Raw genomic sequence first — 15,703 nt, 5'->3', positions numbered from 1 at the left:
TCAGTGTGGTTCTGTGGTACCAGACTAGGTCAGTATCTCTCTGTGGTACCAGGCTAGGTCAGTGTCTCTCTGTGGTACCAGGCTAGGTCAGTGTCTCTCTGTGGTACCAGGCTAGGTCAGTGTGGTTCTGTGGTACCAGGCTAGGTCAGTCCTCTCTGTGGTACCAGGCTAGGTCAGTGCCTCTCTGTGGTACCAGGCTAGGTCAGTGTCTCTCTGTGGTACCAGGCTAGGTCAGTGTGGTTCTGTGGTACCAGGCTAGGTCAGTGTCTCTCTGTGGTACCAGGCTAGGTCAGTGCCTCTCTGTGGTACCAGGCTAGGTCAGTGCCTCTCTGTGGTACCAGGCTAGGTCAGTGCCTCTCTGTGGTACCAGGCTAGGTCAGTGTGGTTCTGTGGTACCAGGCTAGGTCAGTGTCTCTCTGTGGTACCAGGCTAGGTCAGTGCCTCTCTGTGGTACCAGGCTAGGTCAGTGTGGTTCTGTGGTACCAAGCTAGGTCAGTGTCTCTCTGTGGTACCAGGCTAGGTCAGTGTGGTTCTGTGGTACCAGGCTAGGTCAGTGTCTCTCTATGGTACCAGGCTAGGTCAGTGTGGTTCTGTGGTACCAGGCTAGGTCAGTGCCTCTCTGTGGTACCAGGCTAGGTCAGTGTGGTTCTGTGGTACCAGGCTAGGTCAGTGTCTCTCTGTGGTACCAGGCTAGGTCAGTGTCTCTCGGTGGTACCAGGCTAGGTCAGTGTGGTTCTGTGGTACAAGGCTAGGTCAGTGTCTCTCTGTGGTACCAGGCTAGGTCAGTGTGGTTCTGTGGTACCAGGCTAGGTCAGTGCCTCTCTGTGGTACCAGGCTAGGTCAGTGCCTCTCTGTGGTACCAGGCTAGGTCAGTGTCTCTCTGTGGTACCAGGCTAGGTCAGTGCCTCTCTGTGGTACCAGGCTAGGTCAGTGTCTCTCTGTGGTACCAGGCTAGGTCAGTGCCTCTCTGTGGTACCAGGCTAGGTCAGTGCCTCTCTGTGGTACCAGGCTAGGTCAGTGTCTCTCTGTGGTACCAGGCTAGGTCAGTGCCTCTCTGTGGTACCAGGCTAGGTCAGTGTCTCTCTGTGGTACCAGGCTAGGTCAGTGCCTCTCTGTGGTACCAGGCTAGGTCAGTGTCTCTCTGTGGTACCAGGCTAGGTCAGTGCCTCTCTGTGGTACCAGGCTAGGTCAGTGCCTCTCTGTGGTACCAGGCTAGGTCAGTGCCTCTCTGTGGTACCAGGCTAGGTCAGTGCCTCTCTGTGGTACCAGGCTAGGTCAGTGTCGTTCTGTGGTACCAGGCTAGGTCAGTGCCTCTCTGTGGTACCAGGCTAGGTTAGTATGGTTCAGACCCCAGAGACAGGAGTGTTTCTCTGTGGTTCAGACCCCAGAGTGCGTGCTTTTAGTCATCACATCCCAAAAGGGTATTGCACAGAGGATTTATTTGTGTGAGTTGTATAATCTGACCAGATCTTTTGTCAATTCTAGTTCATCCACAGAGACCTGGCAGCCAGAAACATCCTGGTGGGAGACAACTTTGTGGCCAAGATAGCCGACTTTGGCCTCTCCAGAGGACAAGAGGTCTACGTGAAGAAGACTATGGTAAGAGTCTCCGAAGCTGACAAACTTAATGTCATCGTGAATCACCAAGGTGTCACCTAGCCTAGCTTCCAGTTGGGGAGGGGGACACGCCAAGGCTGCCCACTACCCCCACTCTGATTTACCTCGGTGGTGAAACGTTGTTATTCACAAAGACATCTTGACTGTGTGTGTTGAGAAAGACGTGTCTTTACTGTTTGTGTTGAGACAGACATGTCTTTACTGTGTGTGTTGAGACAGACATGTCTTTGCTGTGTGTGTTGAGACAGACATGTCTTTACTGTGTGTGTTGAGACAGACATGTCTTTACTGTGTGTGTTGAGAATTTACTTGATTAGACAGACATGTCTTTGCTGTTTGTGTTGAGACAGACATGTCTTTGCTGTGTGTGTTGAGACAGACATGTCTCTGCTGTGTGTGTTGAGACAGACATGTCTCTTTACTGTGTGGATTGAGAAAGACATGTCTTTGCTGTGTGTGTTGAGACAGACATGTCTTTGCTGTGTGTGTTGAGACAGACACGTCTTTACTGTGTGTATTGAGAACAGACATGTCTTTACTGTGTGTGAGGACAGACATGTCTTTGCTGTGTGTCAAACAGGGACGGTTACCTGTCAGGTGGATGGCCATAGAATCACTGACCTACAGTGTCTACACCACCAACAGTGACGTGTGAGTACTGCATCCTACCACTGAGTGTGAGTACTGCATCCTACCACTGAGTGTGAGTACTGCATCCTACCGCTGAGTGTGAGTACTGCATCCTACCACTGAGTGTGAGTACTGCATCCTACCACTGAGTGTGAGTACTGCATCCTACCACTGAGTGTGAGTACTGCATCCTACCACTGAGTGTGAGTACTGCATCCTACCACTGACATGTGAGTACAGTATCCTACCGCTGAGTGTGAGTACTGCATCCTACCGCTGAGTGTGAGTACTGCATCCTACCACTGACGTGTGAGTACTGCATCCTACCGCTGAGTGTGAGTACTGCATCCTACCACTGACGTGTGAGTACTGCATCCTACCGCTGAGTGTGAGTACTGCATCCTACCACTGACGTGTGAGTACTGCATCCTACCGCTGAGTGTGAGTACTGCATCCTACCGCTAAGTGTGAGTACTGCATCCTACCACTGAGTGTGAGTACTGCATCCTACCACTGTGTGTGAGTACTGCATCCTACCACTGAGTGTGAGTACTGCATCCTACCACTGAGTGTGAGTACTGCATCCTACCGCTGAGTGTGAGTACTGCATCCTACCGCTGAGTGTGAGTACTGCATCCTACCACTGAGTGTGAGTACTGCATCCTACCACTGAGCGTGAGTACTGCATCCTACCACTGAGCGTGAGTACTGCATCTTAACACTAAGTGTGAGTACTGCATCCTACCACTAAGTGTGAGTACTGCATCCTACCACTGAGTGTGAGTACTGCATCCTACCACTAAGTGTGAGTACTGCGTCCTACCAATGAGTGTGAGTACTGCATCCTACCACTAAGTGTGAGTACTGCATCCTACCAATGAGTGTGAGTACTGCATCCTACCAATGAGTGTGAGTACTGCATTCTACCACTAAGTGTGAGTACTGCATCCTACCACTAAGTGTGAGTACTGCATCCTACCAATGAGTGTGAGTACTGCATCCTACCACTAAGTGTGAGTACTGCATCCTACCAATGAGTGTGAGTACTGCATCCTACCACTGCGTGTGAGTACTGCATCCTACCGCTGACAGTGGAAGTTGCAGACTGAACGTGTGTCAGATACACATATATGAACTATTGATTTGAAAATGTATTGTCTGTCTCTCTTTATCCCCAGATGGTCGTATGGTGTACTTCTCTGGGAGATAGTGAGCTTAGGTTTGTATCCAGTGTGGTGAATTATATATAGACACTGTACTGTTTGGAGTGAAGTGGAGTCTGATGCAGAAATAGAACGACTAGAATGGGAAACCTAGTCAGTAATTCCATTACTATGGAGTCTCATAGTCCTGTTCTGTGTAAATAACAGTGTGTGTGTATCAGGAGGTAATCTGTACTGTGTGTGTGTGTGTGTGTGTGTCTCTCTCTCTCAGGTGGAACTCCGTACTGTGGGATGACCTGTGCTGAGCTGTATGAAAAACTCCCTCAGAGCTACCGGCTGGAGAAGCCACTCAACTGTGACGACGAGGTGTAAGTACCCACAAGACAGAGCAGAGATCACAGGAATATGGACATACATGATTAGTAAAAACAACTACATTTATAAAATCAAGAGTTTCCAGATGAATCCCCATATAGTAGAGATGTAAAATATACCATCATTGTCCTGTGTTGCGTCCAGGTATGACCTGATGGGGCAGTGCTGGAGGGAAAAGCCTTACAAGAGACCCTCATTCCAACAGATACTGGTCTCCCTCAACAGGATGCTCGAGGAGAGGAAGGTAAATCAAACACACATTTTCTTCAGGAAATATTTAAAAAAAATTGAGTTTCATTCTTTCTTTAGAATTATTCACACATGTTCATATTATTTACACTAAAGGTCCGTAGTAAGATGAACTGAATGTTTTCTAATCTTTCAATGAAAACAACGTTCTAAAATACAAATGGTATTGTTTTTCTTTTTTTAAATAATTAGTTAATATAGTAATTAACATGATTTCTCTGTGTGTCGTTTATAGACGTATGTCAACACCACTCTGTATGAGAAGTTTACCTACGCTGGCATCGACTGCTCCGCTGAAGAAGCTGGATGACACTAATTCCACCATCACGTTGTACACAAATCATAAAGCTACATGGTTTAAACAGTCCTCCGTCCATCCATCCATCCATCCATCCGTCCTCCATCCATCCATCCGTCCTCCATCCATCCATCCATCCATTCATCATCCATCCATCCATCCATTCATCATCCATCCGTCCATCCATCCATCCATCCATTCATCCATTCATCATCCATCCATCCATTCATCTATCCATTCATCCATCCATCCATTCATCCATTCATCATCCATCCATTCATCATCCATCCATCCATCATTCCTCATCCATCCATCCGTCCTCCATCCATCTATCCATCATCCATCCACCATCCATCCACCCATTCATCATCCATCCATCCATCCATCCATCATCCCTCCCTCCCTCCATCCAGCCACCATCCACCCACCCATCCATCATCCATCCATCCATCCCTCATCCATCCATCCATCATCCCTCCCTCCCTCCACCATCCATCCACCCATCCATCATCCATCCATCCCTCATCCATCCATCATCCACCCACCCATCCATCATCCATCCATCCATCCATCTCATCCATCATCCACCATCCATCCATCCATCCATCCACGAGGGTTTAAGGACTGCTATTTTGCACATATTGTGTATTCCAAGTTATGTGCTAACATTGTACAATCATAAACCGACCGGCAAGACTTTGGTCTTCGTGTAAACCTGCGTTATTGTTGATGATTTTTATGTTGTGATGAATGTCCATGGGTGCGTTCCCAAGGGCACACTATTCTCTATGGGGTCCTGGTCAAAAGTAGTGCACTATGTAGGGAATAGGGTGCAATAGATCCTGGTCAAAAGTAGTACACTATGTAGGGAATAGGGTGCCATATACCCTGGTCAAAAGTAGTGCACTATGTAGGGAATAGGGTGCCATAGACCCTGGTCAAAAGTAGTGCACTATGGCACCCTATTCCCTACAGAGTGCACTACTTTTGACCAGGGTCTATGTAGGGAATAGGGTGCCATAGACCCTGGTCAAAAGTAGTGCACTATGTAGGGAATAGGGTGCCATTTGAGACGCAATCCTATGATAGTCATTGGCTGACCTGTAACAACACTGCACCTGTTGTCCTTATAAAGGCAGTGGAATCAGATGTTACAGACCTGTCAGCCAACAGTGACGTCACATGTATTGTAAGTATCTTTCACAAACTGAGGCCTAGATTCGCTCGGATTCATGGCGCTAACCGGTGGTAGCTGAACACCTGCGTTGGAGCCTTATAAATCAGCGAGCAGCAGAAACCACACCACGTCCCGACTCGCTTTAGAAATTCAGATAGAGAAGTCTATGTAGAAATGAAATAATGATGATTTCAGCCTAATCGAGGTGTAAATTACATCTCACATTCCAGTGTTTCGAACGTGTAAACAAGGCTGCATGGGATTTATCTTAATGCGACTCCGTGCAGCCAATGGCAATGTCCACTGTAGGTACAATGCCCGGGAGCTATTTGTAGATTTAACAGCTCTAACGCCAAAAACAACCACTATGCTGGTGTCGTCCAGCGACGATCTAGTGCCTCAAACCACTACATACACAACTGTATCCTTAAAACAAAATAAAACCTTTTGTGATTAAATACTTATCTGTGATGTTTGATTATTGATACTTTTGACTAATGATATGAATACCTTTTAATTCTGAGGATCTAAGCACGTTTGTTCTCGTTTAAACAGCGTATGGGCCTGATACCAGCTAGTGGTATAGTATTGAAGCCGTTTACAAAGCCTTGAGCCATGTACAACCAACCTAAAGCATGTGGGTCATTCTACCAATGCGGTGTCTTTTGAAAAGTGTATCCTGGTAAAACAAACATGTTTAATTTCATCTAATTATAACATTCTGTCATAGAGGGCACATGTTCAACTTCATTAAAAAAAAAAACCTCAAGAGGTTAAATACAATAATAAAAATACAATAATAAAAATACAATAATAAGTGCCTATCAAGTGCCAAATACAGTAACAGGGTTGACCGTAACAGGGATGACTGTAACAGGGTTGACCGTAACAGGGATGACTATAACAGGGATGACAGTAACAGGGATGACTGTAACAGGGTTGACCGTAACAGGGATGACTGTAACAGGGTTGACAGTAACAGGGTTGACCGTGACAGGGATGACCGTAACAGGGTTGACAGTAACAGGGTTGACAGTAACAGGGTTGACCGTGACAGGGATGACCGTAACAGGGTTGACAGTAACAGGGTTGACCGTGACAGGGATGACTGTTACAGGGATGACCGTAACAGGGATGACTGTAACAGGGATGACTGTAACAGGGTTGACCGTAACAGGGTTGACCGTAACAGGGTTGACAGTAACAGGGATGACTGTAACAGGGATGACTGTAACAGGGATGACTGTAACAGGGTTGATCGTAACAGGGTTGATCGTAACAGGGATGACAGTAACTGGGATGACCGTAACAGGGATGACCGTAACAGGGATGACCGTAACAGGGATGACCGTAACAGGGATGACCGTAACAGGGTTGACAGTAACAGGGTTGACAGTAACAGGGTTGACAGTAACAGTGTTGCCAATTTCATCTTAAATCAGTCATAATGCCCTTGTAACATGGGGAATGGAAGTTTGTTGTGGGGCAATGGGGCAACTGATTGCAAGCTTCAAGTGTTTCTAGAATGTGTATCTATGGGTAACAGGGTTAACATGTTACGCACAACCAGAAAGACTAGAATCAGCTCACCTGCTTTTACACAATGATTTGACTGTTAGATGTTCAATGTTTCTTTCGAATTTATTATATATATTTTTAATTACAGTTTCACCGTATCAATACGAGAGTTCAGTTCACGTAACAATCATCACACTGTTTTCAGAAATGACTTTGTCAAAGAGACAAAAATGAGTAGGGCTTTACCAATGATGATGAAAACATGGAAACATTTTTAGGGTAAGTGGGTTAAATTCTACCAAGAAGTCAGAGGGGGCACGGAGGGATGTGTCAAAATGCTGAATTTGCAAGTCTTTATTTATATTAAAAAATTCGATTTAGTGAATTCTCCATGTGGTCTGAAGTAAAGGGCAGTTCATTTAATATATCAGGCTTTTAAAATGAAATATTTTTACTTAAAATATATTACAATATGGCATTTAGCAGACTCTTTCATCAAAAGCGACTTAGTCATGCATTCACACATTTTACATATGGGTGGTCCCAGGAATCAAACCCACTAACCTGGCATTGCTCTACCAACTGGTAGATATGGTATATATATATAATATATAATACCTCCCTCTGCTGGTCAGGACGTGACAACATATGGGTGGTCCCAGGAATCAAACCCACTAACCTGGCGTTGCTCTACCAACTGGTAGATATGGTATATATATATAATATATAATACCTCCCTCTGCTGGTCAGGACGTGACAACATATGGGTGGTCCCAGGAATCAAACCCACTAACCTGGCATTGCTCTACCAACTGAGCTACAGAGGACCATATCAAAGTGATGCCACTCGTTTGGTGGAACGTCCCATACCCAGCTGGGTTAGTTCAGGCGAGTCTAGAGTAACAGTGACTCAGGGTTGGCTAATAAAAGCCCAGTCTATATCTAGCTGTCCTAGACTCTCCTGGCTGTCCTAGAGTCTCCTGGCTGTCCTAGAGTCTCCTGGCTGTCCTAGAGTCTCCTGGCTGTCCTAAAGTCTCCTGGCTGTCCTAAAGTCTCCTAGCTGTCCTAGAGTCTCCTGGCTGTCCTAGAGTCTCCTGGCTGTCCTAGTGTCTCCTGGCTGTCCTAGAGTCTCCTGGCTGTCCTAGTGTCTCCTGGCTGTCCTAGAGTCTCCTGGCTGTCCTAGAGTCTCCTGGCTGTCCTAGAGTCTCCTGGCTGTCCTAGAGTCTCCTGGCTGTCCTTGACTCTCCTGGCTGTCCTAGAGTCTCCTGGCTGTCCTAGAGTCTCCTGGCTGTCCTAGAGTCTCCTGGCTGTCCTAGACTCTCCTGGCTGTCCTAGAGTCTCCTGGCTGTCCTAGAGTCTCCTGGCTGTCCTAGAGTCTCCTGGCTGTCCTAGAGTCTCCTGGCTGTCCTAGTGTCTCCTGGCTGTCCTAGAGTCTCCTGGCTGTCCTAGAGTCTCCTGGCTGTCCTAGAGTCTCCTGGCTGTCCTAGAGTTTCCTGGCTGTCCTAAAGTCTCCTGGCTGTCCTAGAGTCTCCTGGCTGTCCTTGACTCTCCTGGCTGTCCTTGAGTCTCCTGGCTGTCCTAGAGTCTCCTGGCTGTCCTTGAGTCTCCTGGCTGTCCTAGACTCTCCTGGCTGTCCTAAAGTATCCTGGCTGTCCTAGAGTCTCCTGGCTGTCCTTGAGTCTCCTGGCTGTCCTTGAGTCTCCTGGCTGTCATAAGAACACAGGACCAGGAGTGGTCAGAGGAATCCCATCAGGCTGTCCTTGCGTCTCCTGTCCTAAGGTCCAGTGTTAGCCCTAGCTAGGGTCCAGTGTTAGCCCTAGCTAGGGTCCAGTGTTAGCCCTAGCTAGGGTTCAGTGTTAGCCCTAGCTAGGGTCCAGTGTTAGACCTAGCTAGGGTCCCATCCAGTCTGTCCTATAGGGTCTCCTGTCTGTCTTGTCACGTTTCCTGTCCTAGGGTCCAGGTCCACAGGGCTGTCCCTCAGTAGCAGAAGATGGTCGCAGCTTTATGTCCCAGGATGAAGAACAGTAATGTACCATAAAACCTCCTCCTCTCGTCAGACAGACAGACAGATAGACTTCCCAGAGACACACACAGACACCCACTCGCTCAGTTCCACTGAGTTAAGAGGTACTATAGAGGTGGGATGAGAGTGCTCAGATAGCTTTATATAGGCCCACTGCTGGACATGGATCTGATAGATTAGATCAACAACTCTCCCTTTATTAGCTCTAACAGAGTGAGGTAGTAAACTAATAGTGATGAGACACCCCTACCTGAGGTAAAAACAAACCCATGTGTTTTCACACCTTTGGATGTTTGGGTAAAAATATTTGACTGTAAAAATTGTTAAATTGATCGATATTGTGAGACAACTCCCTTAACTTCTGTCTCCCAACATTGCAAGCTCTGATATTGTTATAATTTGGAATACAAGTAGTCTGTTGTATGCCCACACATACACAAATAAATAGCATTAGGATATCTTAATGCATCTAGGAAATATAGATCTGTAAACACAGAGATACAACAGGCAGAAATATAGATCTGTAAACACAGAAATACAACAGGCAGAAATATAGATCTGTAAACACAGAAATACAACAGGCAGAAATATAGATCTGTAAACACAGAGATACAACAGGCAGAAATATAGATCTGTAAACACAGAGATACAACAGGCAGAAATATCACCTATGAATATTTATGATGAATGTAAGCTTTACTTTTTGGTAGTTGATTAATAGACAACCTTCAAGTCAAATATGCTCTTTCAGTGCTGTATGGTCATGCCTGCCAAAAAATACATACAGATACACGTCTTTTGATGTTGTAATCGTCACACAAGTGGGCTCAGACATCAAGATTACATTTTTTTGGGGTCCAAAGTTTGTTGAAGGATTTTGTATCTTTAAGCCCTTACTCTTGCAATTTAGTCACCACAAATTATCTATGGGGCCAATCTGGACTTTGCCTCAACTCCAATATGGCATCCAAAATCCAATATGGCATCCAAAATCCAATATGGCTGCCATACTACCATTTGATGGTGGTCAAAGCATGTGTAAATATGAATTTTGTAGATGAGGCGATATTTCTGAATTGTGTACAACACTCATGCCTATAGAAACTGTTTTGGTGTAAATCAAATTTTATTTCAAATACAAAATGGCCAACATAATTACACTCAAACTCCTTCGCCTAGAGGCGTCATTCCCATAGGAGGCACAAGGGTACGTGCCCCCTCAGATTTGTCATGTTTTTGTTGGGGTTTGTTTCTCTGTAATACTAACCACCTAGCGATTTTATGAATTTGGCTTCCAGCTAGCCCAAATAGGTTTCCCAATCTCCCAACCGCATAACAAGCTACTAAGTAGTCATTTCAGGCAATAAATCAAATTACAGTAGCTAGCAAGTCTAACTATTTTAGCTAGAATTCCTGCAGGCAAGGTTGGCAGACTTCAGAAAAGTAAGTAATAACTAAAATGTACTGAATAAGACTCACATTCATTTCTGGAGACAACAACTGTGTTCGAATACTCATACTAACCTCACTAACCCTACTTTTTTGTGACGTAAATTGAGTATGTAGTGTGCTTATTGGTCATACAGTAGTATGGTTAGTACGCCAAAAGTTCCCGGATGTCGTACTACATTAACCAAAATATGAAGTATACAAGCAGTGGACACTATTTACGTACTTTTAGGGCCCATAATGCAATTCTTCCAAAAATGGGCATGGCTTCGGAACATTTTCGGATTTGAAGAAAATGGTGGAAAATATGCAGCCGAAGTCTGAGGAGAGCTGATACAAATTTATGGCTTTTAATTATGACAAATGTAAGGAAAATGTTGAGCAATGTAATAACTTTTCAAATAAGTTACGTTACACGTTATGTTGGCTGACAATTTGTTAGTTACGCTATCCTTACAAACCGCATAGCATATCATTACAGCAGTATATACCGGTATGTTAGCCTCGCTATCCTTACAAACCGCATAGCATATCATTACAGCAGTATATACCGGTATGCTAGCTAGCTACCTAAGTAACGTCTCTAGTTGGCTGCTAATACATCGAACTTGCCAGTATATTAACTATATGCTATCTAAATAACTACCCAGCGTTTATTGACTTGATTATTCACATCATTCTTAGCTTAGCTAAGTGGTATAGTCATTGTAAATTCGCTCTGGCTATTCACTACGATTCTAGAGCACTCTCGTCTGAGTGTGCCAGAGCACAGAATAAACTGATGAATTTACGAACGTGCAACACCTGTTGAATATAGCCGGTGTCAGTAAATGTCGTCAAAAAAAAGCGTAATTCAATTGTTGCCAGCAGCACAGTTACAGTCACCAACGCTCTGGATAACATGAAAACAGCCTAACCAGCTCTAGCTAGGGAGAGTAAAATCTCTCATTTGTGTCAGGAAATAGGTAAGATGCTAGCCAACGTTAGCCAGTTAGCTTGACTGCTGTTGTGAGGTCGGATCAACCCTACTCCACGGCCAGAGCATCCAGTGTTCGCTCTCTGGATTTACGAACACCAGATTGAATTTACGAAACAAACATGAAGTCATAAAATGTCTAGCTAGTCATTTGTTATGCTAACAAGCTAGCAAGAGGTTGCATAGCAACAGCATCAACTTCCGGTAGACAGGCATCTCAACTGAAAGAATACCGTTCATTTACAGTATAATGAAATTAACTAATAGTATATACACTCATTAAGTATGTAGTATACAGTGTATTAGTATGGGTATTCGAACACAGCTTACGTTTTTCCCCGTTTTTCGAGTGTCATCGAAACTGGATAAGGAGACCGGTGTGGTACAGGTGAATTCACTACTTTATGCACTGGGGAAAGATACAGAAATTGTCTACAATGCATTCTCCTTTGATGACTTTACTGACGAGTTCGACTATGATGTGGTGATCGAAAAACGGAATAAAACATTTTGTGCCACGGCGCAACGCGATTCACCAACGAACATGTTTCCATAAACGGATTTGAAAAAAGGAGGAGAGACAGTGGAATCTTTTGTGAGGAATCTGTATGAGCTAGCTGAACACTGAGAGTTTGGAACTACAAAAAGACAAACAAATAAGGGACAGGATTTGTGATTGACATTATGGACAGAGATGTTTCACAAAAGCTACAGCCAGACTTGACACTAGAGAAGCAAGCCAGTCAGAGCAGATAAAACAGCAGAGAGCAGACATGCTGGCAACTACATTGAAGGAGGTGAGACTCAACCCACAGCGTCACAACAAAACATTCTAAGCAGGCGGCCAGAACAAACAGTTTAAGCAAAGAAACAGTCAGTCAGTCAAAACAGGGAAATTGCTCAAGTTGTAACCGCAGCCATGATGACAGTGAACATTTTCCAGCACGCAACAACAACAACAACAAAATGCAGGAAGTATAACAAAATGGGTCAAAGAAGTTACAGCTGAGGATGAAATGCATAGGTTCATTCTGTTAGGATCAGTTACCAAGCAGTATGATTCTGAAGATCAGTGGCATGTTGAGCTCCACGTGAATGGCACACGTGTCAAGTTCAAGATTGAAACTGGTGCTGATATTATAGTGGTCTCAGATCACTTGCCACAGCACCCCCTGCTGGCTAACATTGAAACTGCTGTTCACAGCCCAGGTGGCAAGATTGATTGTATGGGGATTTAAAAAAATATATATATATTTAACGAGGCAAGTCCGTTAAGAACAAATTCTTATTTTCAATGACGGCCTAGGAACAGTGGGTTAACTGCCTTGTTCAGGATAAAGAACAACAGATTTTTTACCTTGTCAGCTCGGGGGACAACAATCTAGTAACTTTTCGGTTACTGGCCCAACGCTCTAACCACTAGGCTACCTAACCACGAGTGAAAGAAAAGGAGAAATGTATAAATTCTGGATCTTTGTGATTCGAGGACCATACGTTAATAACATACTTAGCAGAACCGTTGCATTAAAGATGGGTTTGGACCTCAGAACAGAACATCCATTTCATAAAATGGAGGACATTAGAGATTAGTTAATGAGCTCCGAAGAAGAGATTGAAGCTCAGCGTTTCTCTCAACAAACAGATGTACACAACACCAGTAGAATGTGAAAGTACCCCCAAAATGAAATGACAGGAAGAGTCTGAGAAACAAATCAAAATACACTTTATTGCTTCTGGTGTAGTAATGGTTGACATGGAATCGTGAACAGTCAAACAGCATTTAAAACAGAACAGTAAATATGTGTCAGTGTTTTATAGTAAAGTTACTGTTACTGTGTAAGTCCGAGGCTGGGTCTATTAAAATGTATGGCTACAGACTGTGAGGATTGTATTGACGGACTGGATGGCAGTGTTATTAAAGTCTCACACAGGACTGCCATATTCCCCAGGACAAAGATGTCAGCACTACAGGTTCAGATTTAAATAGAAAGAAGTCCTGACGGTGAAGTGATTGGAAAAACATAATCATGATTGAAGAGTAAGTCAATGTTAACAGCACTTGAAAAGACCTGTGAAACTACCATTTGTACTGCTGTTATCGATCATTCTGGGTACCTGAAGTCAAGTCACAGTATTTAAGTTTCTCAACAACAAAATATGGAAGAAACGCCGCTGTCCATATGGTTTTGAATCATACAAAATGTACACAGGATGAAACATCAAATTAAACTCGGACGCGATTCAACAAATAAAATGTAATTGTTATAAACTATAAACTAAGCAATCATCACAGATTCAACCACATGAACGGTAGCTAAATCATGACGGCTCCCAGTCAAACACATGATGACACTTGTCATTCCTGCAAGGTTAAACTCACAAAACACAGACTAAATGAATGAAATCAACTGGACGAGTTGGCCGTCTCCACGCCAAAGACCATTATTACAAACATAACATCTTGTGATGATTTAACTGTTCATTTGAAAACTACCAGGAAAAGCAGGTTTCCGAGACAAGACATAATTAAAACAACAAAAATCATGTCATCATTGGAGACTATATAGACAAACTGTAACCAGCACTGGGTAAACGTCTGTATCCGTCCACATCAAATACCTCGTCAGTGTATTAAAACAGTGTATTAATACCTCGTCAGTGTATTAATACCTCGTCAGTGTATTAAAACAGTGTATTAATACCTCATCAGTGTATTAAAACAGTGTATTAATACCTCGTCAGTGTATTAAAACAGTGTATTAATACCTCATTAGTGTATTAATACCTCGTCAGTGTATTAATACCTCGTCAGTGTATTAAAACATCAGTGTATTAAAACAGTGTATTAAAACAGTGTATTAAAACCTCGTCAGTGTATTAATACCTCATCAGTGTATTAAAACAGTGTATTAATACCTCATCAGTGTATTAAAACAGTGTATTAATACCTCATTAGTGTATTAATACCTCGTCAGTGTATTAATACCTTGTCAGTGTATTAAAACCTCATCAGTGTATTAAAACCTCATCAGTGTATTAAAACCTCGTCTCACCTATAGTGCATTACTTTGAATCATCAGAACCCACAGGGCTCTGGTCTAAAATAGTGCACTATATAGGGAATAGGGTGCCATAGGGCTCTGGTCTAAAATAGTGCACTATATAGGGAGCACCTCCTCCTCCTCAATGACGTGGTGATGCAGAGGGAGCACCTCCTCCTCCTCAATGACGTGGTGATGCAGAGGGAGCACCTCCTCCTCCTCAATGACGTGGTGATACAGAGGGAGCACCTCCTCCTCCTCAATGACGTGGTGATGCAGAGGGAGCACCTCCTCCTCCTCAATGACGTGGTGATACAGAGGGAGCACCTCCTCCTCCTCAATGACGTGGTGATGCAGAGGGAGCACCTCCTCCTCCTCAATGACGTGGTGATGCAGAGGGAGCACCTCCTCCTCCTCAATGACGTGGTGATGCAGAGGGAGCACCTCCTCCTCCTCAATGACGTGGTGATGCAGAGGGAGCACCTCCTCCTCCTCAATGACGTGGTGATACAGAGGGAGCACCTCCTCCTCCTCAATGACGTGGTGATACAGAGGGAGCACCTCCTCCTCCTCAATGACGTGGTGATGCAGAGGGAGCACCTCCTCCTCCTCAATGACGTGGTGATGCAGAGGGAGCACCTCCTCCTCCTCAATGACGTGGTGATGCAGAGGGAGCACCTCCTCCTCCTCAATGACGTGGTGATGCAGAGGGAGCACCTCCTCCTCCTCAATGACGTGGTGATACAGAGGGAGCACCTCCTCCTCCTCAATGACGTGGTGATACAGAGGGAGCACCTCCTCCTCCTCAATGACGTGGTGATGCAGAGGGAGCACCTCCTCCTCCTCAATGACGTGGTGATGCAGAGGGAGCACCTCCTCCTCCTCAATGACGTGGTGATGCAGAGGGAGCACCTCCTCCTCCTCAATGACGTGGTGATGCAGAGGGAGCACCTCCTCCTCCTCAATGACGTGGTGATGCAGAGGAGCACCTCCTCCTCCTCAATGACGTGGTGATGCAGAGGGAGCACCTCCTCCTCCTCAATGACGTGGTGATACAGAGGGAGCACCTCCTCCTCAATGACGTGGTGATGCAGAGGGAGCACCTCCTCCTCCTCAATGACGTGGTGATGCAGAGGGAGCACCTCCTCCTCCTCAATGACGTGGTGATGCAGAGGGAGCACCTCCTC

At 44.9% G+C, this 15,703-nt stretch overlaps 1 protein-coding gene across 1 annotated transcript in view; it reads left to right on the top strand.

Annotated features, from left to right (window-relative positions):
* LOC106572677 (tyrosine-protein kinase receptor Tie-2) overlaps positions 1–4,530 on the top strand; it is a 121,632-nt gene extending 117,102 nt beyond the window's left edge. The window contains exons 22-27 of the mRNA XM_045694105.1: positions 1,486–1,599; positions 2,198–2,268; positions 3,426–3,466; positions 3,682–3,778; positions 3,930–4,029; positions 4,270–4,530. Coding sequence (XP_045550061.1) covers positions 1,486–1,599; positions 2,198–2,268; positions 3,426–3,466; positions 3,682–3,778; positions 3,930–4,029; positions 4,270–4,344 — 498 coding nt within the window. The 3' untranslated portion in view covers positions 4,345–4,530. The remainder of the gene's footprint in view (positions 1–1,485; positions 1,600–2,197; positions 2,269–3,425; positions 3,467–3,681; positions 3,779–3,929; positions 4,030–4,269) is intronic.
* Positions 4,531–15,703: the final 11,173 nt, after the last annotated feature.

This window comes from Salmo salar, chromosome ssa01 (genome assembly GCF_905237065.1).
Source record: "Salmo salar chromosome ssa01, Ssal_v3.1, whole genome shotgun sequence".
Lineage (NCBI taxonomy): Eukaryota > Metazoa > Chordata > Actinopteri > Salmoniformes > Salmonidae > Salmo > Salmo salar.
This window is presented reverse-complemented; position numbering and strand designations above follow the sequence as displayed.